General features: G+C 43.5%; 1 protein-coding gene across 6 annotated transcripts; it reads left to right on the forward strand.

Moving 5' to 3' along the window:
* The first annotated feature begins 250 nt into the window (after nucleotides 1–250).
* trip10a (thyroid hormone receptor interactor 10a) lies at nucleotides 251–22,033 on the forward strand. Of its 6 annotated transcripts, none has more exons than XM_036941096.1 (17): nucleotides 414–535; nucleotides 10,339–10,454; nucleotides 11,717–11,773; nucleotides 11,998–12,086; nucleotides 12,212–12,359; nucleotides 12,836–12,898; nucleotides 13,534–13,638; nucleotides 13,836–13,964; nucleotides 14,168–14,314; nucleotides 14,501–14,698; nucleotides 16,524–16,694; nucleotides 18,263–18,292; nucleotides 19,133–19,242; nucleotides 19,454–19,586; nucleotides 19,825–19,946; nucleotides 20,049–20,185; nucleotides 20,289–22,033. In XM_036941096.1, exons 3-17 carry the CDS (start codon nucleotides 11,768–11,770, stop codon nucleotides 20,438–20,440), a joined length of 1,740 nt encoding a protein of 579 aa, XP_036796991.1. In that variant the 5' UTR covers nucleotides 414–535; nucleotides 10,339–10,454; nucleotides 11,717–11,767; the 3' UTR covers nucleotides 20,441–22,033. The 6 variants fall into 6 exon arrangements, with proteins under 6 accessions (XP_036796989.1, XP_036796990.1, XP_036796994.1 ...); XM_036941097.1 differs by lacking the exon at nucleotides 414–535 and adding an exon at nucleotides 3,284–3,301; XM_036941094.1 differs by lacking the exon at nucleotides 11,998–12,086 and having other exon boundaries at nucleotides 251–535.
* The last annotated feature ends 4,607 nt before the right edge of the window (nucleotides 22,034–26,640 follow it).

Here is a 26,640-nt window from a genome sequence, read left to right on the forward strand (position 1 = left end):
TACAAAGGAATTTAATAAGAATGTTCATATTTCTATATCAATAGTTAATTGTATTGCTTGCTGAAGTCTAATTACAATAGAATCTGAACATTAATTTTCCTTTATAAAAACTATTTTCAAAGATGTTTTTAAAAGTGACTTGTGTATGCCCATAAATAAACAAGATTCACTGATTATGACATGCCACTGCCAGTCTGTCGCCAGTGAACATTTTATTGAAGGAAAATACATTAGGGAACTGTCCCTTTAAGAATTAGGATTTGGGAGTGACGCGGATATGAAAGCTAGTTTATCCCTCTTTCCTTTGCAACGAATATTGTTTAGATGAACTAGATTAGTTAGCTAAATTATAGGGAGAAATGATTCTCACTGTTTAGAAACGGAAAGGATACAGAAGGGGTATTTGAGCGTCCTCGGAATTCATCTCCCAGGTTTGAGGCGTCCTCCAAATTGGGATAACTTTGAGGAAGTTCTTTGTATTCAGGGATCCGCTGATAAGAAGACGTTAAACATGGACTGGGGAACGGATCTCTGGGTGAGTATGCGAGCAGTCTGGGATCTGCCAAGGGCTTTAGCTCTCGTGAAGTTTTGCAAAGTATTGTTTTTGCCACTTTTAATGTGATGTAGCATGTATGTTCTTCTACGACTATGAGCATACCAAGAGACTGGGTTTGATGGAGGTAGTCAAACTATGCTGAGATTTCTTTCTCTCTCAGAACATCTGTCCCAGCCACACTCAACTGGACCCAGAACAGGGTCAAAATTGACCGCGTGTCCCAAGTGTACATTTTTTGGAACTCATTTGGGCCTCGTCCTCTGGTATCATATAAACATACATACGATATTGTACAATTGCAGGAAATACGCTTTAAAATACATCTTGGAGCGGAGATTTGCGTTTGAATTTCATTGCCCCCTGGCACAACCCCTAGATGGGACCCTGGAGGTCTTCACTCAAGAAAATGTTACTGTTTTAAAACAAATTTCCTGCAATTCTATGTATTTTGACATGACGTAGGCCTATGACCGGGGTGGAAAAAAACAACAAATTAAACCACAGGTTAGATGTATTTAGGATGCTTTGAACATGAAATGAACACTCAATTTGACGACTTTGTTACATTATCCCCCAAAAATCTCAAAGTATCTTTGTTGTTGTGGTTTGACACTTTCAGACAGGAATGAAATGGAGATAGGGACACAGGCAAATGCTAGAAACAGTGGGAAGGTTGGAAGCAGGGATTTGATCCCTGTTCTCAGGTGGAAAGTTGTATGCAACACATGCCGTGGAGTGTCACCAGTACACCAAGGCTCTGCACAGGAATATTTAATATTAGTGGGTAACTCTCTTTAAATAGGGCTGGAAGAAAATCCTGCTTGCTCTCCAGGAGAGTTGGCCACACCTGATCTATGTTTCTCAAGTGCTGGGTGTTTTGAAAATGTTCTTGTTATAACAACATTTTATTTAAATCACCCAAACTTGATGAAAAATCGAATACATATCAATATTCAGGTGGTTTGTGCCTACTCAGGAGATAGATTGGAGGTAAGGCCCTGGAATAGACTAGCGTTTTATCCAGGGGGTGTACTTTACATCAAGCTGCCTCACGCTACAGAAACAAGAGTTGGGCTCCTGCCCTGTGAGCCGTTCCGACTCGTGCGAGACTACCTACTTACTTGCTTACTATATAGTTGAAGATCCTTGCTGTCATCTTACTCTACCATCGCTGCCTAGCTTGTGCACAATACTAAAATATTTGATTCCTGGAGCATTTAATATCAATGCTTATTTGTATAATTGATTCAAAACTGTTCATGAATGGCAGCAAATACACAAGTAGCCATATCAGACTTCAAATGTGTGATTAACACTGGCAAAATCGGGAAGAAGTGGAATAATAAAATGTGTGGGGAATACCTGTAGTGTTCTAGCCGACAAGCATGTTATTACCCTATATTTTAGCCCATTGTTAAGAATGAGAATTGTTCCACAGATCAGACGAAAGTAAATACATAATAAAATCTCCTGAGGACAAGATGACATAAATCTGCCCCTACACCCTTAAATAAACAATTGTTCTATTCATTGTCCCCCCCTCTAGAATCAAACATACAGTTTTCGGGTTCACAATCTGTTTGCCAAAATGATTGATCACCAAACGAGGGGACTAATGCAAGTGTGGATGAAATCGACTTTAGTACATGCTGTCTAAAGGCTGCATTCTATCAAGCTGATTCCTACTCCAATATGTGATAGATGCCGTTTGAACACTAATGCACATGTTTTGGGAATGTCCTGTGGCGTCCCAGTTCTGGTCACATGTTTTAAATTGCCTTACTAAAGTTATGGGTTTCCCTGTGAACAAAGATCCACCTTTTAGTTATTTTTTTATGATGACTCTGCATTAGTACTGCAACTGGTTCAGAAAATGAATCATTTATGTGGGGTTGACATCAGCATAAAAAGGTTATCCTTAGTGCTTGGATTACCCCTACAATCCTCTCACCTCAAACATTTTCTAGATATTGTTTGTATAGAGTGATCAGTGGCCGTGATAAATAAAGCTCGGGCAAACCCAGTTGAGGCATGGGATGTATTATGCAAAACTCTATCAGATATCAACAACTCTTGACCGAGCAATGGACCTACATGTTAAGGGCCAATGTGTGAGAGTTGTCAGGTTGTTTTTGCTCTAGGATTCCCACGGGCCTCACAAGATTCATCTGAAGGTCCCCCGGCACCAGTTGAAAAAATGTATGGAAGCAGATACTCAAAGTATTCAGACCCCTTCCCTTTTTTCACATTTTGTTTCATTACAGCCTTATTCTAAAATTGATTAAATGCATTTTTTCTCATCAATCTACACACAATACCCCATAATGACAAAGCAAAAACAGTTTTTACTTTTTTATTTTTTAACTTTTATTTTTTACCTTAATATTCAGACCCTTTGCTATGAGACTTGCAATTGAGCTCAGGTGCATCCTGTTTCCATTGATCATCCTTGAGATGTTTCTACAAGTTGGAGTCCACCTGTGGTAAATTAAATTGATTGGACATAATTTGGAAAGGCACACACCTGTCTATTTAAGTTCCCACAGTTGACCTAGAGCTCCGAGACATGATTGTGTCGAGGCACAGATCTGGGGAAGGGTACCAACACATTTCTGCAGCATTGAAGGTCCCCAAGAACACAGTGGCCTCCATCATTCTTAAATGGAAGAAGTTTAGAACCAAAAACAAAAATATATAAACGCATACGGAACAAAAATACATAAACATGCGTGCACCTTAACTAAGGTAGGGGCATGGATCAGAAAACCAGGCAGTATCTAGTGTGACCATTTAAAAAAAAAAAAAGTAAGTAAGCTTTATTTAAATAGGCAATGTGCCTCATGCAGCGTGACATATCTCCGTCGCATAGAGTTGTCAGGCTGCCGATTGTGGCCTGTGGAATGTTGTCCCATTCCTCTTCAATGGTTGTGCGAAGTTGCTTGATACTCCCCTGTAGTAATTTTGTGGCCTTATATTGTCCCCAGCACAAGGTGCACCTGTGTAATGATCATGCTGTTTAATCAGCTTCTTGATATGCCGCACCTGTCAGGTGGATGGATTTATCTTGGCTCACTTACAGGAATGTAAACACATTTGTGTACAACAAGAATTAAGCTGTTAAAATATGAATATCATACTGTGGACACGGAAGCCATTGCATCCCTGGTGCATTTAGTGCTCAAATCTCTGACAGCTGAACCGTGGGGTGGACAATTGTTTTAGGAAAGTAGCCTCAAAATAGTCTATAAAGTTTTGCATATGCTACACATCGAAACACAAGGAATAGTGTTTTTGTAATTTGTTTAAGGGTGGTTTTTAAGGACTCGTAAATGTGGTTAATTTGGCCAATATCCCTCATTTATTGATGCTGTTGGCTGCGCCAGGTTGGATCTGAATGCATATGGATGTCCATAAATGTCTGGTCAATAAAAATGTTCCCTGTTGTCCGGCGCCAGATTGTCCTAAAGGAAACTCTGAAATGACTATTATTTTTGAATTTTCACATGAAAATCTGTTGCCAATTGGATGGGTCCATATAATTTCTTTGACACCTTGAGTTGGACCAGCATGTCACTCTCTGAACAGATACAAATGTGACGCTGTTTACACAGGCAGTCCAATTCTGATATTTTTCACTAATTTGTCCTTTGCCCAATCGGATCAGTGTGTTTTGCCCATAAATATAATAGTGTGTAATTGCTGCACGCAATTTGTGACGTTCCTGCACGTGGGCATTCCTGAATCTGCATATAAGCCCCCCCTCCATAAATGGACAAAAGAGCAGAATTGTCTGTCTGTGTAAACGCAGCCATTGTAGCAGGTACATAAGTTGTAGCACGATTCGTAACTCAAATCAAAGTGTTGTCATTGGGGACCCTGAAGAACAAAGCAGCTGGTGTCTTGTCTCTCAGATCATTATGCTATTAGCTAGCTAGCCAAGTTAAAGTCAAGCTTTTTCTTGAGAAATTAAACATTATGACCCAGATGGTTGTGCACAAACTGCCAGACATTCAGAATGTCTAGGGCCTAGGCCTTTGATGTTTTGAGCTTGAGTGAATTTAAGTGACATTCCTTGCCCCAAGACTAGTTTTGTCCTAAGGAAGGATCCACTTTTGGGAGGGCCATGCCCGCAACAAGTTGTCACACAGTTGGGCGCTACTTGATTCCCAGAAATAGGACACTATTGCCTCCTGCTGCCCACCGTGCGCATGGCTGGAGCACACAGTCTCACACACACAGTTGACATATTGAATGATATCAGTTACATGATGGCACATTTACTCCAGATCCTTCAATGTTTTCAACAGTGCACTGTACTGAGCATGCCAGTCGTCACCAACCCAACTCTAGTCCTGGAGAGAGGGTTTGCCAACCAGGCTAATTACTGATCACCAATACCTTTTATTGAGGAGTTTAAAATAGCCTGGGAAAACACTGTAGTGAACACTTGCTTTCCAGGACCAGGATTGGTGCCCACTAGAGTACCGTGTGACAACAAGCAATAGCTCACTTTTTAACATAGATGGCTGGATGGATCTTTGCTCTCGCTCATCGATCTCACATGGTTTTAATGAGTATAATAAGTTGATTTCAACCTCTGTTCACGGCCACCGGTTGTCATGGATTCCCCAGCCAATGTGCACAAGAGTGAGTTACAGTGGTAGCTGGTAGGCGACACAATGGACAAGACAAACAGAGAAACAAGCAGTCTTTTCACTAGAAAATCAGGCCGAGAACACACTGCCCCTCAATGTTGCTACATGGTTTATCTGAGAGCTAGGCTATGGCTACTCCACCACCCACCCAGTGATCTGACCTCCTACACACACACACACACACACACACACACACACACACACACACACACACCCCGTATAGTGAATATGTAAATGGTGTGTTACAGAGAGGAGGGTGGGACGGTAGGTTCTGACCTCATTACCCATGTTCCCCCCCCTGGGCCTCTCTATTCCTCATGTCCTCTTTCCAGCCTTAGTGCTGTGCTGCATGGAGCACCAGCAACCTAATTAGGTTTGACCTCGTTTAATGAACTCAAAACATCTCATCTATCCATGCTCTTGTATGTATTTATTTATTTATTTGCCACATCTGTTTCCCTTTTTAACCCAAGAGACATTTCTTCAAACCTCTACTTTTCTCTGAAAACATGCAAACTCAAACAGGTTTTATTAGCTGGTAGTTTACTGTACCTTCTCCTATCAGGTGTTATTAGCTGGTAGTTTACCATACCTTCTCCTATCAGGTGTTATTAGCTGGTAGTTTACCGTACCTTCTCCTATCAGGTGTTATTAGCTGGTAGTTTACTGTACCTTCTCCTATCAGGTGTTATTAGCTGGTAGTTTACCGTACCTTCTCCTATCAGGTGTTATTAGCTGGTAGTTTACCGTACCTTCTCCTATCAGGTGTTATTAGCTGGTAGTTTACCGTACCTTCTCCTATCAGGTGTTATTAGCTGGTAGTTTACCGTACCTTCTCCTATCAGGTGTTATTAGCTGGTAGTTTACTGTACCTTCTCCTATCAGGTGTTATTAGCTGGTAGTTTACTGTACCTTCTCCTATCAGGTGTTATTAGCTGGTAGTTTACTGTACCTTCTCCTATCAGGTGTTATTAGCTGGTAGTTTACTGTACCTTCTCCTATCAGGTGTTATTAGCTGGTAGTTTACTGTACCTTCTCCTATCAGGTGTTATTAGCTGGTAGTTTACTGTACCTTCTCCTATCAGGTGTTATTAGCTGGTAGTTTACTGTACCTTCTCCTATCAGGTGTTATTAGCTGGTAATTTAGAGAATGACTTCAATTTGCACACACATCTAACCATGTTTTCATATGTTTGTATTTATGTGTGAGGGAGACTATTGGAAAACAGTCATTCGACATTCGTTCTTTCTCTCGCCACAATGTCCAGACTGCCTAATTGGTTGTGATTGTGTTTGGCCAGTAACGTTCGTGGCCAACTGTGCTGCCTGCTCTGTGGCATCTGTCCCCTGCTTTCCTTGCCGTTAATCCAGCAGTTATTTTAGGCACCTAGTGTTCAGTGTGTAAGATCAGTGTATGGGCATTAGCCCTGGCTGCGAGTGTGACTGAGTGAGGACAGGCTCTGTGTGTGTGTTCCACACAGAGCCTGTAAAGAAATGTAGCATGGCAGACGGTCCCTTTATAAAGTTCATGAAAGATAGTGACTAAGTTAGGAAACCATCTCTGTGGTCATGGAGTAGGATCAGTGGTGTGAAGTTCTTAAGTAAAAAGACTTGAAAGTACTACTTAAGTCATTTTTGGAGGTATCTGTACTTTACTATTTCTATTTTTGACCACTTTTACTTTTACTTCACTCCATTCCTAAAGAAAATATGTACTTTTTACTCCATACATTTTCCCAGACACCCAAAAGTACTAAAAAAATCAATGGTCTAATTCACACATTTATCAAGAGAACATTCCTGGTCATCCCTACTGCCTCTGATCAGGCGGACTCACTAAACACATGCTTGGTTTGTAAATGATGTCTGAGTGTGCCCCTGGCTATCCGTATATAATAATTTAAAAAAACGAAAATGGTGCCACCTGGTTTGCTTTATATAAGGGATTTGACATTTTAATTTTTTACTTTTACTTTTGATACTTAAGTATTTTTTAAACCAAGTACTTTTGGACTTTTACTCAAGTAGTATTTTACTGGGTAACTTTCACTTAAGTCATTTTCTATTAAAGTATCTTTTACTTTTACTCAAGTATGACAATTGGGTACTTTTTCCACCACTGAGCAGGATGACTTCCCATGCCTAGGGTGATGCCTTCCCAAGTTCATCTGTCTGGAGTTGGGGGGTGGAGGTAGAAGACTGCTGGGTTGAGGCAGGGCCAACATGGATGGATGGGCCTTCAGTCATTGGAATATTACGGTTCTTTGATGTGTCCGTGTGTCCTAAATTCTATCATGAAGCCAACAGTATGCTCATGGAAAAACCCAACTGAATGTCCTAGCTTACTGAATCTTTAAATTGGAACCAATTTCTAAACAAAATTGTCTTATGGAGAGGGCAAACAAGGTTATGTTTGTGTGGTGGAAGACATTCACCCCGGCCAGTAGGCCCGAATGGTTGTTTCACAACCATCAGCTTGGTTTATTTACAACTTAACCTCAGACAGGAGGACTCTGTTAAACATGGAATGAAAACCAACCAGTTTGTGTGTTCTCTCCGCGTCTCTTGGTGGTGTTTCGGGTGAACACAAAAAGAGCACACTGTGTGCTGTGGTCCTCATTTTCCTGCCCCCGAAACATTTGATCAGACTTCTCAAAATGTAGTCCTCTGTGTTCTACACATGCACACATACAGCAACTCGCTCGCAATGTCTCATACAAGCCCGCATGTTCACGTGCTCTTCTCAAATCAAAGGCCTTAGGTGTTATTTCTTCACTCTCTTTTTCGTGTGCCCTTTGAAGGGGTAGGATGGGTCAAGAACATGGCCCAACATGACAGGAATCTCTTCCCATTAAATGGCCCTCCTCCATACTGTAACTAGAGTTCCTTGATATCATCCTCACTCTCTCTAACAGGCTTGTCTGTACTTGAAGTGGCCATAAAGCACCCAGCCAAAAAAGGAACTAAAGAAACTAGAAGAGTCCTCACTGCATATCAAAGTGTGGGAATTTCTGTTCATGATACGTGTGGTAGCAAGTCTATTTAGTTTTTCTTGTGTGAGTTGACGATACGTTTGCTTATGAAGTGTATGGAAATCAAATAACGATTTCCTCTTCGGAGGACAAAAAAATAAACGTTGTTTTTACAGCTTTTTTTTGTACATTATATACACAGTTTACATGCATGGCACTTCTTTATTTTCTTCACAGTAGTTACACAGCAAGAATATACACCGATGAACACAAATTATTAACTCAACATGCAACAATTTCAAAGATTTGATGGAGTTACAGTTCATGTAAGGAAGTCAGTCAACTGAAATAAATTCATTAGGCTCTAATCTATGGATTTCACATGACTGGGCGGGGCTACAGTCATGGGTGGGTCCTGGGAGGGCATCAAATCAAACTTCATTTGTCACATGCGCCGAATACAACAGGTGTAGTAGACATTACCGTGAAACGCTTACTTACAAGCCCGTAACTAACAGTGCAGTTCAAGAAGAGTTAAGAGAATATGTAGTTAACTAAAGTAAAACATAATAACAAGTAACACAATAAAATAACAATAACGAGGCTATATACAGGGGGGTACCAAGTCAATGTGCGGGGGTACAGGTTAGTCGAGGTAATTTGTACATGTAGGTAGGGGTGAAGTGACTATGCTGCTACTCGCTGTTTATTTTCTATGCAATGTACAAACAAATGAGGGGGGGGGGGTCTATTTTAAATAGTCAGGTGGCCATTTTGATCACCCACTGGGGAGCCAGGCCCAGCCAATCAGAATGAGTATTTTCAAACAAAAGGGCTTTATTACAGACAGAAATACTCCTCAGCACCCCCTACTCACCACCCATTGGACGATCCTGCAGGTGAAGAAGCTGGATGTGGAGGTCTGCTGTTGTGAGGCCGGTTGGACGTACTGCCAAATCCTCTAAAATGATGTTGTAGGCAGCTAATGGTAGAGAAATGAACATTAAATTCTCTGGCAACAGCTCTGGTGGACATTCCTGCAGTCAGCAGGCTAATTGCACGCTCCCTCAACTTGATTTCAACTGTGTTGTGATATTTCACATATATTCTGAACCTTCCTAATCCCATAGTATCTACAGATTGTAAATTAAAGATTAATATTTTTATTGAAACTATCATATTGTTGATTGATTGACTATGGCTTTCCAAATCTCCCAACAGTCCTATTTGTAGGGTTAATTTGAGGTAAATGTTGTGATTTTTCAGCCATTCCTGAACCTGTGACCAGAAACAAGCTACATAGGGGCAATACCAGAATAAATGATCTAATGATACTGTCTCTTCGCAGCAAAAATATGCAGAGCTGAGATGGCTGTATGCCCTATAAACATAACATTCTGTTGGTGGCAAGAATTTTATACAATTTTATTTTGATTGAAAAACTCTTCAAGTTGTTTTGTATCAGTTCATAAACCATGTGCCATAGAATCGGTACATCAAATCTCTTCTATTTTACAATCTGTATGGCACCGCTGTCAACATTTTGGTCCTCCAATGAAACTGGTATTTTTTTCAATTTATGATGATTTCTTTTAGGCAATTTTGGCCTTTAAAAGGTAGACGAACAGGTTCCCTACCTTCGCTCCCTTCCACTTGCCTCCTCCAATTTGGCAGTTTTGCGGTAATCAGTTGGTTATTTAGTGTTCTATGCAATTCATATGTGGGATGTTTCTACGGAGTCCATGTACCACAGGAAGAGTGGGGCGCTTCCTATTTCCTGTCGGTAGAAGGTCGTCCTCCTCCCTGTGGCCTCTCAGTCTCTTTCTCTGGCCCTGTTCCAACTTTCTCTCCCCCTCTCTTTAGCAACAGAACGCAGCATGATTTAGCACCTCAAGGCTGGGGGTCAATGGCTGTGTATATGTGGAGAATTCTTGGAAGGCATAACATTTGGGTAGATATGGTGACTTGAGATTCAGTATCAACAGTCTGTAAACTAAATGTTGCCTCGGACTGATTTAATATCCAGCATTTCCTTAGATGACGTCACTCACCCAATGGAACGCGCCCTGTCATTCTTATCGAATGGTGGCGAGCTTTTCATGCATCTCGTGTGTATCGTCCGTAATATCTCTATTTTCATGTTCCTTCTCCCCAGGACCAATATGACATCATCGACAAGCACACGCAATCCGGGCTGGAACTGGTAGAGAAGTATGTCAAGTTTGTGAAGGAGAGGACGGAGATAGAGCAGAACTATGCCAAGCAGCTGAGGTAGGCCTCCTTCTTCATGGTTCCTCAGGCCTCGTTCCTGCCTGTGTGCCCACAGCAGTTGATGTTTGTGCTCGAAAGCTGTTTTATGAAATGTATGTGGTGTCTTATGACTAGTTTGGGGCAGAGTTGAACTTGTCTCCCCCTGTTGGCATTGCCCCAGCCCAGACAGTCCCAGAAACACTGCCCTCATTCTCAAGCATGAGCCTGCATTACTGCCTCCCCTTTTCTCTGTTCCTCACTCTCACTCCACGTGTGTCTGTCAGTATCTGCTGCTGTGCTCTGGTGGAGAGGAGAGGAAGTGGGAGCAGACTGGCACATGACGGACAGGATGTGGTCAAAGGGAGCTCTAATGAAAGAAGGAAGAATAGGAGAAATGGCTGTGTTTTAACATAGATGTTATTCTTGACTGTAGTTTTGCATTGGCTTTCCCTTAAAGGGGCAGTGCAGTCAGAAACTTGATATCCTTAGTTTTTTATATATATATCTCCACACTGAGGTTGGAATCATACAGTGAAATTGTGACAATTATGATAATGCCCTTTTAGTGTAAGAGCTGCCTGAATTTTCAGCTTGTTTGGCTGGGTGTTTTTTTTTAGACCTAGATGATAATATAAGATTAATAACTGCTAGCTTTCAGGTTACACATCCTTCCCATTAGGCTCCTCTCTGACCACTCCCAGACTGACCACTCCCAGACTGACCACTCCCAGATTGACCACTCCCAGATTGACCACTCCCAGACTGACCACTCCCAGACTGACCACTCCCAGACTGACCACTCCCAGACTGACCACTCCCAGACTGACCACTCCCAGACTGACTGACCACTCCCAGACTGACCACTCCCAGTCTTAGTAGAATTCTTGCTTGAGCTTTTTTTGTTTCTTTTTGACCATTTGAATTCAAAACAATTTACAGTAAGGTAATTAATTGTTACCTAGAAATGATTTTGATATTGAGATAAAAATGGAAAGATCAACTGTGCCAGTGGACCGGGGCAGTCTTGCCTACAAGAAGCAAATATTTGTGTGTGTTGTTTCTTAGAGGTGTGGATTGATTTTAAATTGAAATCATTTCTATTAAATGCAAACTGTAACCAATTTAGGTTAGTAGAACGTCTTCATTGAGATTTGAATAGACACCCTAATTTGATGCCATGTGTTTTCCTATCATTTAGGATAATTAAGTTAGAATATGTCAAAAGCACAGATGCAATCTTCCAGACTACTTACCATATCTTCCCCCTCTCCTAATATTGACAGAAATCTAACAAAGAAATACAATCCTAAACGAGGCTGTAAAGAGGAACAGGAATGCAGGTGGGCTTTTGTGTGTGTGAATGAATGTGTGTGTGAATGAATGTGTGTGTGCATAAAATAAATGTGCTGTATTTGTACCTGCCCAGGCCAGCTGTGATCTTCAACATGACTTTCAGTTCCTAATCAGACATAGAGAAGGAAAACAAAGCTTGACTAAAATAATACACCAACAATACATGACGTAATTTCAATGATGTCTTTTCAAACTGCTTTCCTGTCTATAGTACTGTAGTTGGAGAGGCTATGCCAGCACCTGCAGAGCAATGCAAATGACTGCTACTATACCCCCTGAGAGGGAAACGGGAATAAGGAAGTAATGGACCTATCATTACCTGGCTAACACAGCTATTTAAGCAACAGTGTATGTAACTTCCTGTCAATGCCCAAATCCATTACAGATCTCATCTCCCCCCCCCCCCCCCCCCCCCTCTCCCATAGGTTCTCAAACCACCAGTCCTTCCTGGACATCCTGAATGAGATGAACGACTACGCAGGACAGAGGGAGCTGATTGCTGAGAACATGATGATGAACATCTGCATCGAAATCACCAAGTACCTGCAGGAGCTCAAGATGGAGCGCAAGACGGTGAGAGAGAGAGATCCACACTGAGAAGGAAGGATGGAAGAGTTCAAAACTCAGATTATTATAGTGAGGGCGAGTGAAGATGGGTGGGATCTAGGGAAAAGGAAGGAGAGTATGAAGGAGACAGGAAGGACGAGCAGAGATTTGTAGGTTCCTCTGTTATGGCACGAAGGTAGCCTTGATTGGGTTGTCTCGTAGGGGATGGTCACTGTCGTGTTGTCGTCCTCTGAAAGCAGAGGAATGCCTTGGCCCAACCCCAATGGAATATAGAACACACACAAACACTAAAAAGTCTCCCAGTAGACATGACCCACAGAGAGACAGACTGCTATTTGTTTACCATCTGTTTTGTTCAGTGGTTTTTGGTGGCCGTTGTTTATTCTGTACCCAATGGCCCTTTCTAAGTAGGGAACGTCATGTCATCATCCTAGTGTTCTTGGTGTCTCATGTGTCCTCTCTCTCTGTTTGTCTGTTTGCAGCATCTGTCGGAGGCCAAGAAAGCCCAGCAGAGTTTGGAGAGCACCTATAAGCAGCTCGACAGTGTACGTTTGTTTACATGACAGGCCGTCTGCCAATAACTCCTCTCTTCCAAAGGGAAAATCTACGTTGTCGGTAGAATACTAATGTATACATCCTCTCTATACAGTAGGCCTGTACTTTGCTTGTCAGTGAACAACTGTTTATTCTTTCTGTTCAGTCAAAGACCAATGTTTTTGTCCAGTCACTGTCCTCCATTGTCTATAGTGGTGAAAGCTGTCAAATGTTTCTGAATGCTCTCTCATATTGTCTGCTTTTTGTCTGCTGTAAGTGGGGTCATTGTTACATCGGTGAAAGGGACGTTTGTTCACTAGTTGTGAGTGCATGTGTGTGTGGTGACTCAGGTGACCAGTATTTGTAATATACAGTAAAAAGAGACGAGGAGCTCTTTTTAAAAGCAGAGGAAGGGAACCAAAATGAGACCAGAAACCAGCAGCACTCCTGCCCATTGCTCATCACTGTATGTCAACACCACTTTAGTAAAGTCAGGTGCAAGTGTTTACTACCCTTGGGTGAAGCGGAGGTCTCGCTTGTACACAATAGTAGTCTATTCTCTTCCATTCAAAAAATGCCCACTGAGCACAGTGTTGGGTTAGCTAAGATCAACATGGATGTGTTTCTGTCTCTCTCTGTGTTTCAGAGTAAGAAACGTTTTGAGAGGGAGTGGCGGGAAGCAGACAAAGCTGCTCAGTATGCCGAGAAAACTGACCAGGACATCAACGCCACAAAGGCCGACGTCGAGAAGGTAGGAGGACACCAACGCTGAATAAAAAGAACACAGGTTTTCATTTTCCGTTGCAGAACGTTTTCCTACGGTGTGCCCTACTGAACACATTCCAGCTGTCCTACTGGTCCTGTTTCCCCTTTAAACAGTGGAATGTGAGCCACCATACCGGCCTGTGTGTGTGAGACCTGTGTGTTTGTTTTGTTACCGGTGTCCAGGCCAAACAGCAGGCCAACATGAGGACACACATAGCGGAGGAGTGTAAGAACGACTACGCAGCCCAGCTGCAGAAATACAACAAGGAGCAGAGCCAGTTCTACTTCAGCGACATGCCTCTCATCTTCAACGTAAGGCAGAGCCTCTCACCCATCCATCCTGACCTTAACCTAGCTTTCCTTCCTTCTGCTGGAGCTATTTTAAATGCTAACGTTGGGTTCAACAGACACTGAAAACACAGCTGACCTTTTTGAGATGGTTACTCTGTAATCAGGCACCAAGACATGGCAGATCTGATTGAGTGACGTCATGTATGTGCCTCCTTGCCCTATAGAAACTCCAGGATATGGATGAGAGGCGGGTGAGGAAGCTGGCGCAGGGCTACGTCTTGTTCTCAGACACGGAGAGGCACGTGATGCCCATTATCGGGAAGTGTCTGGAGGGCGTCACCAAAGCGGGCACTAATGTCAACGAGAGGAATGTGAGTCGGCCGTACTGTACTGCATGTATACAGAACAAACCCAGACGTAACGTACGTAGATGCATGTGGTCCAATGAAGTTTGACAGAATTTTGAGGGAAATGGGTATGAAACACAAATGCTTTGAAACGTTTCGGTATTGTTGGTCTGTGTTTCACTGTCATAATGTAACCTACTGTCCCTGCAGGACTCCATAGCTCTTATAGAGCAGTACAAGTCAGGCTTTGAGCGTCCTGGGGACCTGGACTTTGAGGACTACAGTCAGGGCATCAACCGTGCCTCCTCAGACAGCAGCCTGGGCACCCTCGGTACACCCAAAGGCCCCCTGGAGCTGCTGGGCAAGAACAGGAGCAAACCGTTCTGGCTGTTCAGCAAGAAGAGTAAGGTAGGCTGCTAGTACCACGCCTCCTCACAGACACAATGACTAGTTTGCACTCCCTGGTACAGCCCACTCCCATGACTCAGTTCTGACTAGCTGAGTGACTTTCTGAGTTAGGAAGAGACATTATTATCCTAATTTACAATTCATGCCCAAATCAGGTTATTTCCCTCCTATGAAAGAGTTGATTTCTTAGTGTTTGAAATGATCAGTGCTCCAAGGTGCAGGTAGATCAACCGTGAAGCAGTGTGTGTCAGTGTTGAGGCAGAGGGGTTGAATCAGGGAGACAGAGTCTGGGAACGTCCCTCTGGGGACCACCTCTATCACTATGGTCCTGAAGCTGTGGTCTCACACACAATCTTTCCTGTTCCCAGAGCTCTGCATGTACAAACTGCATGGCTCCCCTCTCTCTCACACACACACACCTTTCTAGAACTGGTATGTGCATGGCTGTGTCCCTGGCCTGTCTGGGAATAAGCCCCCTCTGACTTTCTGTAGCGTGTGACTGACTGTGGTTTCCAATAGGTCAACTCTACTAGCAGGCAACGTTCTGCAGAGCTTGTTCTTTCATCAGCACAGACAGGCACAAACACATTGACTTTTCCGCTACAAACACACTGCTATTATACTGTATTATACTGGCCTAGACTATAACATTAGCAGTCAAACCACCACAATGACACCTTTGGGAAATGCCAACCATCAGGGATGATACTGGGACAGGGAGGGATGACTAGTTCCAGGTGAACTCATTTTTTCTGTGTTCTCTCTACACCGTCATTGGAGATCATGGATGGCGTTGGACCCCTAGAGGCCGTCTAGATCTAGAATATATCGGATGTCCCTTAAACAGGCCTCCTGAGCCAGTCTGTAATGACTGAAAATAAACTAGACAGGAATGTTGAGTACAGCAACCCAACACCGAGCTAACCTACATCATGGCCGGCCTCTATCCCCTGCTGCATCTCTCTCTCCTCCCTCCAGTCTCTTCCAGCACTTTCCTCCTGCTGCATGTCTGATTGGCTTACCCTGCTGACTGCTGTCCAATCCTGTTGCTCTAATGCACCCAGCCTACTTCCCGTCCTGTCTGTGTGGTGCACCGCTCCTGTGTCATCGCTCCTGCTCTCCCCAAAGTGGTGGATCAGTAATGATCAGAGTTAACTTTCATATTGGCCTGTGAGAAAGAGCTTTGGATGTCATTTGTAAAAAGTCTCCCCACTGCACAACACTGACTCAGTGTTAAAGTGTTTTTTAGTCCAGGACTACTGTAGGTCTAGGCTGATCTGTGACTGAGAAACCAGCCTGTAGAGATGACTATATTCTCCCTCGCTGCTCCTCACTTGGTCATGTGGTTACACCATCATGCCAACGTTCAGTAGTTCCCACTAGCTTAGAGACCTGCCATGTCTTATTACAAGCACGTATACCAGGTCCAGACCTATAGGGTGTCCTTTCTACAAAGTTTCAGTCTACCTGTGTCCAGATTAAGGTTAACCAATGGAACCTCCCATTGGTCTGCTCCAATCTGTCAACCTTGTTCCTCACGTAGGCTCACTCTACTCTACCCTTCATCGTGGCTTGTGTTTTGTTGGTGTTGGGGCTGTGGTGCTGTACTGGTGTTTCATTGCTGGTGTTGTGGCGCTATGTGAATGATCCGGTGGCTGTGGGCTTCTGCAGGAGTAACTGCTGCAGTGTCGTCTTCTCTGTGTGGTGTGTTGATGGTGTTGATGGTGTCTCTCCCTCTTTCCCTTGTCATCTGTTTTTGTCCTCCCCTCCCTCTCTCCCTCCATGCCACCCCCTCCCTGGGTGTCTGTGCTTCACCCCTCCCCAGCTCTCTCCCTCCCCCTCCTCACTCACCCCCTTGTCCACGCCGCCCGCCCCCTCGCCCGCTAACGGAACCCCCTCCCCCAAGTTCGGCCGGGACCCATTGTCGTACTGTTTGAAGGAGATCAATAAGACAGTCAAACCCAGAATATCCTCCTTCCGGACCCTCGGGCGAATGGTGAGTCATCAGGGTCAGGGGTCACAACGTCTCCTCACAAAGGCCTCCTGTTTGGTGGATCAACCTGTTCTGTCTTATTGTTCCATGAAATGACTGAATACGTTCAATCAAAACGGACTAACTTAATGAGCAAAATGTTTCAGGTTTCAGGTGTTGACCTTTCAGAGTGGAAAGACCGAATCTTTGAAGGTGTCATACACTGAATATACCAAACATTAAGAACACCTTCCTAATATTGAGTTGAACCCCCCCGGGTGTTTTTTATACTCTGAATACACATTGCATTCAAAAGTATTCAGACCCCTAGACTTTTTCCACATTTTGCAATGTTACAGCCTTTATTCTAAAATTAATTACGTTGTTTTGTTTTTTCCCTGATCAGTCTACACCCAAACATGACATTTACATAAGTATTCAGACCCTTTACTCAGTACTTTGTTGAAGCACCTTTGGCAGCGATTACAGCCTCAGGTCTTCTTGGATATGACGCTGAAAGCTTGGCACACGTGTATTTAGGGAATTTCTCCCATTCTTCTCTGAAGATTCTCTCAAGCTCTTTCAGGTTGGATGGGGAGCGTCACTGCACATCTATTTTCAGGTCTCTCCAGAGATGTTCAAGTCCGGGCTCTGGCTGGGCCACTCAAGGACTTGTCCTGAAGCTACTCCTGCGTTGTCTTGGCTGTGTGCTTAGGGTCTTTGTCCTGTTGGAAGGTGAACCTTCACCCCAGTCTGAGGTGCTGAGCGCTCTGGAGCCGGTTTTCATCAAGGATCTCTCTGTAATTTGCTCCATTCATATTTCCCTCAATCCTGACTAGTCTCCCAGTCCCTGCCACTGAAAAACATCCCCACAGCATGATGCTGCCACCACCAAGCTTCACTGTAGGGATGGTGCCAGATATCCTCCAGACGTGACGCTTTGCATTCAGGCCAAAGAATTTAAATCTTGTTCTCATCAAACCAGATAATCTGGTTTCTCATGGTCTGAGAGTCCTTTAGGTGCCTTTTGGCAAACTCCAAGCGGGCTGTTATGTGCCTTCTACTGAGGAGTGGCTTCCATCAGGCCATTCTACCTTAAAGGCCTGATTGGTGCAGTGCTGCAGAGATGGGAGAACCTTCCCGAAGGAGAACCATTTATTTACCGTTTTTATTTAAATCATTTTAGAGTGAAGCTGATAACATAACAAACAGTTGATGGGTCTGAATACTTTCCGAATGTACTTTGTATATATATTTAAGCAGTAAGGCACCTTGGTGTTTGTGGTATATGGCCAATATACCACGGCTAAGGGCTGTTCTTATGCGTGACACAACAGTGCCTGGATACAGCCCTTAGCCGTGGTATATTGGTCATATACCACAAACATTGAGGTGCCTTATTGCTATTATAAACTGGTTACCAATGTAATTAGAGCAGTACAAAAAAAATTTTTTTCATACCCGTGCTATACAGTCTGATATACCACGACTTTCAGCCAATCAACCTTCAGGGCTCGAACCACTCAGTTCTCTCACTCACACTCTCACACACACACACACACGTGTTGTCTGTCTGTTTCTCTCTCCCTCAGAGGCTCACTCCAGAGAGGATCATAGTAATGGTAATACTAGAGTGGTGTCTGTGTGGGGTGTTAAAGGGTGTCTCAGCCTCTCACATTAACGGGGAATCTCACACATGACCACCTCTCCATCAGTACAATTGAACAAGCATCTTGGTCTCAAGCGTCACACTAAAGTCTGCTTGTTTACCTTCTCAAATCAATGCTGGAATGTTCACGCTCTAGTTTAGCTGCTAGCACATGAACTGGAACACAGCCAGATTCAAATTCAACATTGGATGCAAAGCAGAGGGCTGAAAACATGGCCTGTCTGTCCGTTTGGAGTTAGAGTTGAAGAGGTGGCCACCTGGTGGATTAGGGGTGTAACAACACAACTCAAGTCACTGCAGCAATGGGGCAACATGGTATAATTTGACCGATTTTTATTTTTATTTTTTATATTGGCTTCAGTTTACCTCCATTGTTTTACTGGTCTGTCACTATGATAAACTCCTTCCTTTAAACGTTCACCACAAAACCCAATGGGAAGAGTTCCTAAAAACAGGTTCTCATTTGGGTGGGTGCTGCCAATGGGATGGTATTGGGAATGATTATATGGGTGACAATGGTGGTGGTCTTGGGTTCAGCTCACTGTAAAAAAACGAAGCATATCTGTTTGTTCACTCTAAAGCAAAAACAATGTCATTACTAGAGGTTAAAAATGTTTTCTTGTCGTCAACCGTTTCCCTTGGGCTGAACCCTAACCACAGACCGGCATTTCCTCTAGAGGTGGTTGTGGGTGGCGGGGTGTGTTCCTCTCCAACCACGTGCCATGGTGATGAAGAATGTGTGTGTGTGCGTGTGTGTGCTAAAGTGACTGTTCCGCCCTGTGCGTTTTCTCAGCCCACGGTGACAGAGGACTTTGGCCATCTCCCCCCCGAGCAGCGCAGGAAGAGGTTACAACAGAAACTAGATGACATTGGCAAGGAGTTGCAGAAAGAAGTGGACCAGAGGTGTGTGGGGGAGTTTTGACTGACTGCTTTGACAACTATCTCTGTGACTACTGACAACTTCTCCCAACATAGTATTCCTGTGTGTGTGTTGTTTACCAATTACTGCACTTCACAGGGGATGCATTTCCACAGAGAATCAATCCACCTCTCATCTCCTCTCTTTCCCTCTCTGTCTGTCTCTCTGTGTGTGTGTGTTGCTCGGTCTCTCCAGTGAGGCCCTGGAGAAGATGAAGGATGTGTATGAGAAGAACCCCCAGATGGGAGACCCTGCCAGTCTGTCTCCCCAGATCAACCAGACAGCCCAGAACATGGAGAGACTGAGAGGAGAGCTCAACAAGTATGAGGTAATGGACTCCCCTCTACTGGCCACAGTCATGTACTGCATGCAATGTTCCCATATGCAAGCTAGAATACATATTGTTTGTTACCTCTTCACATAATTCTTTGTAAACACAGATCTCGTGTTTTTCTTAATTTAATATACTAACCCTTCCCTCTCTTAAACTTGGTCTCACTCACAATCTGTCACGAGCACAATCTATAGGAAACAATGGTATATTTTCTCTGTGCTTTGTTTCGCAGTCATGGTTGACAGAGGCAGGAAGGCGAGGGGACTCGATGCTCAGGAGAGATACGTTACCAGAGGATGCGTTGAGCTACAGGTCTCACTCCAACAACAACGGCAGCACTCACGAACCATACAGGTTAGAAACCAGACGCTGAGACTTCACTCATGGCTGTCAGTAAATGTACTGTAGTCGTATAACAATATTTATTATTAAGCATATGTGTGTTTCTCCCTCCAGCCCTGACGGAACCCACTCTGAAGAAGGCACTCCAGATCCCTCTCAGGCCATCTACGCCGAGTTTGACGACGACTTTGAGGAGGAGGAGGAGCTTGTCGCTCCCATCGGCCAATGTACAGCCATGTACAACTTCCCAGGTAGGTGTGGATGGGTCACAATGACACCAATGTACTCAACACTATTGTGGTATAACACACTTGTACATGGCGATAGTGTAACATGCTGTCATGTCCCTGCTAGGTGCCAGCGAGGGGACCATCACCATGCAGGAGGGGGAGGTGTTGTCTGTAGTGGAGGAGGATAAAGGTGACGGCTGGACCAGGGTCCGCAGGGCCAACGGGAACGAGGGCTACATCCCAACATCCTACGTCAGCATCAGCCTCAGCAAGTGACCCGACACCCATCCCACCCGCACAAGGCCTGAGGGAACGGCCAGTCATCACTGATGATAATTCCAAAATACTGTGGCAGCTCTCTCATGGGACCAATCAGAAAGAGGGAAAAAAGGCACTGTGGGCGGAACCATCTGGGTGTCCATAAGGAGACTACTAGGGCCAATCGAGTCGCTTTGATTTCCTCGCTGAGATGCGCACCCATGATTTCTTTCCCCTGCTGGCCAGAGAAGATGCAGTCAATTGGGCTTTTGGTTCCTTCTGGCTTGCACTTCTGTACCAGGTCACTATACTTACCACAAGCCACACATTTTCATCGTAGTTCTCCTTGATATTATCACAGTGCGGTTGTGGTTTAGTAGTGGATATCATAGCAGGACTGCTGATATAGATTAGAATGCAGCACCAACCAACATGTCCATATGCCCTCACCTCACTGTGGGAAGGCTTCTCCTTTTCACAGTGAGAGGGAGAGAAGTGCTGTTGTCAGGGCTGTACTGGAGCGTTTTGACATTAGGGTTGTGGTCAGTAAGGATAAAACGTTTTGAAACAGAGGTACTACCTGAACTTGTCCAATGAGAACACAGTGCTACAGTGTGCCCTACTGAACAGGAGCCGGGATTAAGAGGAAGTTTCCCTGACACATTAGTAAGCATAACCTGCTCTGTCTCACTCCCATGCAGCCAGAATGTAAACGGATCACATTCTTGCTCTTCGTATTTGCGCACGGCGTTTTGGACAAAGAACATTTTCTCAGATAAAGGAAGTGTCTCAACACAGATCTCTGGGCACTGCATTTCAGTAGGAAAGCCCTGTTGACACAGCCCCACTATTCAGATCAGATATACTCACCAGTTAGCGTGACTTCATTTTCTTGTGCTCTGCGGTATAAATAGATTAGCCACCCACAAGGCCAAAGACTGCCAGTAAAGGCCCCTTACAGGGACATGCACATACTGATGGCAATAAAGAAATGTTTCAGACAATCACAGCCGTAGCTTCACTGCAGCTCAGATTCAAGCCATTGACATAAATGGCCTATACGAGAGCTCTTTTATAGCTCTCGATTCTGAATGGTAAATAATGAATTGTTTGTATTGAGAATATAATTTATTAAGTATGTGTAGGTTGCTACATTTTAAAAGAGTTCAAGTTTAAGGCATGTTTTGGTTGATATCATAGGAGTTAACTCTCATTTGTACTTTTCCCTGCAAACACGGTGGACTGTCTGTATCCAGAGGCGAGATGGATACCAATAAATTTGTTGCAGACAGAATATGTGCAACGTTAATAAGACTATCGTATTTATGTTATAAAATAATATATTTTTTAGCTATCACTACACCACTATTGTCTTCTTAGCTTTTTAACCTGTTGAATAAAGATGTGTACCTTGGTCAGGTGAATGTGTCCATTTTGTCTGGGGTTTAATAGGCGCTGCAGTTTTGAGCCACGCCGGAATATTCCTAATGTAAAAACTCACTCGCACGTCCAGGTGCCTTTTCTGGTTAAAAGCATTGTGTGTATATATACCTAACATCCAAATGTCTTCTGTTTTTTAAGGCTAATAAATGTAACACACATTTCAAAGTTCAAGTGGTTGTATCATTTATTCATGTTCTTTTTATTGTAAATATTTGTCTTGCATAGAGCCATCCGTTGTATTATTATTATTATTATTATTAAGAGAGCAAGTTCTTCCCCAAGAAATAAGATGCATTTGAATGAGATGAGAAAATACCTAGAAATATCAGGAGCATGTACATACTCTTAAAGGGAAAGGCTGTTGGAGTCTCCTTAGGGGTTCTTCAAATTGAAACTGTGGGGGGACCCTGATAAGTTCTTCGAAGAACCCCTTTTAATGGATCCTCAAATCCCCCCCCCCCCCCCCCCCCCTCCTGTTATTGATCATATGCATAACAATATTTTAGTTATCAGTGTTTATAATTATTTTAGTGGCAAAGCAGAATAAAAATATATTTCCAATGACAAACCACTGTTCCCTGGTAGGCTAACTGCCTTGTTCAGGGGCAGAACGACAGATTTTTACCTTGTCAGCTCGGGGATTCAGTCCAGCAACCTTTCAGTTACTGGCCCAACGCTCTAACCACTAGGCTACCTGCCGCCCCAAATGGTTAATGTGTTGATGTATCCATAGCCAGAATGATTTTTCAGTGTATGGTGATCGAACAGGTTTCCTGTTATATTCATCAGTGTGGCGGGAGGGTCTGTGAATCCCAAAAATAGTAATTATACAGATTATTAACAAAACATGCACATGACCAGTATTCATACCTTGGTTTTTCTGGTAAATGTGAATTTAAAACAACTTGTGTTAGTGGTTTTCATACACATACCATGTCCATAATGTTGAGGCCTATGGGGTATTCTTTAAAGAAGTAAGGGAGGAGGATGCTAAATGTGATCTGCATACCAATACCAATTGACATAACTTTGTATGCCTCATCTGTATTGCCGCAGACACAAAAGTGAGCAGTTCAGTCATCTGCACCCAATACAGCCAGCCTTCAACATATTCTTACAGCCCACATATTCTTACCTCTTTGGTGATTGATTTCCATTGGATTGTCCATCTTCTGTTTTAGAAAGATTTTCACAAATATAAAAAGACAGATGGTATCATCATAAAACAGTATCAATTTCGATCATACAGGGGACAAACCTTACCTTAAACGGAGTAGATCTTTACATTGTTCAGTTAAGTGACTTCCCTTGCTGTCTCAAATTAAAATCCAAATGTTTCTGTTGGGCAGTTAGGTTCCTGCAAGAACCCCCAACAACTAAGGAGGTTCCTCACAGAACCCAACCTCCTACAGGGTTCTTTGAAGAAACTTTTAGGGGCAATTTTCAGAACCCTAAGGTTCTTCAAAGGACTTTGAAGAACCCTTGTTGAACCCCTCATTTTTAGAGTGTATAGCAGAGTCACAGCAGATGGCACTATTGCTGTAGTGTATAATTTCTTGTGATCTGATATCCAAACAGCCTTGTCCTCTATCCTGCTCTCTCTGAGCAGGGTATTCAAACAATGTATTAAGCCTTCCTAAACCTGTTTATTATCATGTACACCAATAATTTGCATGCATCATTAACACCTATTGACTTGAAAACATACCAACTACAGAGGTTATTTTCACGCAGGTCCTACTAATCACGGTGCTCTTGCTCTCATTCCGAACATTGGCCTCTGCTTGATCAAAACGAGGACTTTTTTTTTGTGATCTAAAAGTCCTTCAACAACTGATTGATCTTTTGAATAATAATGATGCTCTGTATGGGGGGCCCTCACAGAGGAAATTATACCTTTCCTTTCTAGCACCTAATTGGCTTGCTGCTGCGCTCAAGGCCAAGTGACCACAGGGCAGCATTGACCGGTCAGTTGATTGAGCTTGGTCATTTGTATGCACTAGTCTTACTCTCAGGAACGATAAAGGTCAGATGGTCCATAAAACTGCCTGTCTTCGCATTGGGGTTGCCCGGGTAACAGGATCAGCCTCTCCTGTAAAGAAGCCATCCTCACCGCGACTGATAAACGGTTCGATGGTTCCTCTGATGTCATAACTGATGCGTTAACGATGACGTTGTCCTCTCTGTTGAGCTGGGAGGCTGAATCGCTCCACTAGGTTGGAAAGTTTGGGCTATGGTCAGAATTCTTTGGGATGATGCAAGTTTATTTTCTTTGTTCAAACTAGGCACTGGAAAACTTAGACTGTGGCTTTAAGAAACCAAGCAGATAGGCTTTACGGTGTAGGCTTCCTCCAATCAGAAAGGAACATCCGGTTGTTTGCCCTCTGAATGTCAAGGGATAGCCTAATATTTAAAAACTGCTGTGGTTTAAAATATTTCCCTGCATGCAGCAGTGGTTGACCGAGATCAGGGTGCTCGACATGGGCAGAGTGCTAACCTGTAGTCTGTGTTCTCATGTGGCCTAAGCCTATTGCACCAATGCATCTGGATAAACAGTCAACAAAATACACTGCTCAAAAAAATAAAGGGAACACTTCAACAACACAATGTAACTCCAAGTCAATCACACTTCTGTGAAATCAAACTGTCCACTTAGGAAGCAACACTGATTGACAATACATTTCACATGCTGTTGTGCAAATGGAATGGACAACAGGTGGAAATTATAGGCAATTAGCAAGACACCCCCAATAAAGGAGTGGTTCTGCAGGTGGTGACCACAGACCACTTCTCAGTTCCTATGCTTCCTGGCTGATGTTTTGGTCACTTTTGAATGCTGGCGGGGCTTTCACTCTAGTGGTAGCATGAGACGGCATTTCTTTGGGGGGCCGCACAGCCCTCCATGTGCTCGCCAGAGGTAGCCTGACTGCCATTAGGTACCGAGATGAGATCCTCAGACCCCTTGTGAGACCATGTGCTGGTGCGGTTGGCCCTGGGTTCCTCCTAATGCAAGACAATGCTAGACCTCATGTGGCTGGAGTGTGTCAGCAGTTCCTGCAAGAGGAAGGCATTGATGCTATGGACTGGCCCGCCTGTTCCCCAGACCTGTATCTAATTGAGCACATCTGGGACATCATGTCTCGCTCCATCCACCAACGCCACGTTGCACCACAGACTGTCCAGGAGTTGGCGGATGCTTTAGTCTAGGTCTGGGAGGAGATCCCTCAGGAGACCATCCGCCACCTCATCAGGAGCATGCCCAGGCGTTGTAGGGAGGTCATACAGGCACGTGGAGGCCACACACACTACTGAGCCTCATTTTGACTTGTTTTAAGGACATTACATAAAGTTGGATCAGCCTGTAGTGTGGTTTTCCACTTTAATTTTGAGTGTGAATCCAAATCCAGACCTCCATGGGTTGATACATTTGATTTCCATTGATATTTTTTGTGTGATTTTGGTGTCAGCACATTCAACTATGTAAAGAAAAAAGTATTTAATAAGAATATTTCATTCATTCAGCTCTAGGATGTGTTATTTTAGTGTTCCCTTTATTTTTTTGAGCAGTGTACTATCGATCTTATTTCACTGTACTGCTCTTTCTGTGAAAAGGTGCTAACGATACATCTACTCAGGACATTATTCATCAATCAATAAGGTGGGAGAGCAGGAAAAGCTCCTGCACTTAAAACAAACTGAACGATCCCTTCTTCCTCTAAAAATAAGATGTTCAAAGACTAAATGACAGGAATAGATGGTGGATTCCTCAACAGGCATGTGAGACTGATGGAACAAGAGATGTGGTGGCAAGGCAGAGGAAAAGTAAACAGGAGAGACACGACCAGAGATAGCTGAAGATCTACTAGGTAATGTATGATAGGCGATCTGCTTGCATAAGGGATTTGTATCGATGTGTGTGCATTTGTTGTACTTGGGCTCAATGTCAACACTGATGTTCATGTTCTCAGATATCCATGTGTGCATTAAGTGTCGATGTTTGCTCTATTTAGTTTCATGTTAGGATGTAGATTGAAAAGTCAGAGAAAATGAACAAAACAGGCTTCACTTACGAGGAAACCCTAGGTACATGTGCTTGGTCACTATGTTTGTCACTCTCAGCCACCGGCCCAAGCTCCCGACCGCCAGGCCACCAGCCCTCCAAGAGCTGCCCCTCCCCTCTGCGATGATTGTATGTCACCGATATTCAACATTTTGTTGGTGACAAGGATACAATAATTTTAGCGGAAAAGCAAGTCTTGAATCTTGTGTCGTTTTATATATCGACTCATACACCCTGTGCCATGGAATCAGTACAGCAAACATCTCTTCCCAACTATTTTGCAATCTGTATGGCACAGCTCTCAACATCCTGGTCCTCAGATTAAATTGGTATACTTTCCTATTTCTGCTATTTTATTCCTCTGCCAGCTTTGATCCTTTATACTGGGTAGACAGGCCAGTTCCCTACCTCCTCCCACTGCCACCTGCCTCCTCCATTTTGATCCTTTATACTGGGTAGACAGACCAGTTCCCTACCTCCTCCCACTGCCACCTGCCTCCTCCATTTTGGGGGTAATGATGTAATCAATTGGTTGTAATCTTGGATTGAGCAGACCTTCTCATACTCCATGAAAGACATAACTCTACCATTCCAATTTACAATATCATTGAAAAACAAAATACCCTTTTCCATAAATACAGGTCTTTTATCAACCAGCACATTTGAGTTCAGACATAATATTTGTTCTATCTTTTCAGGGGAATGAAATTGAAAT

Source organism: Oncorhynchus mykiss, chromosome 13, assembly GCF_013265735.2.
Source record: "Oncorhynchus mykiss isolate Arlee chromosome 13, USDA_OmykA_1.1, whole genome shotgun sequence".
Taxonomy (NCBI): domain Eukaryota; kingdom Metazoa; phylum Chordata; class Actinopteri; order Salmoniformes; family Salmonidae; genus Oncorhynchus; species Oncorhynchus mykiss.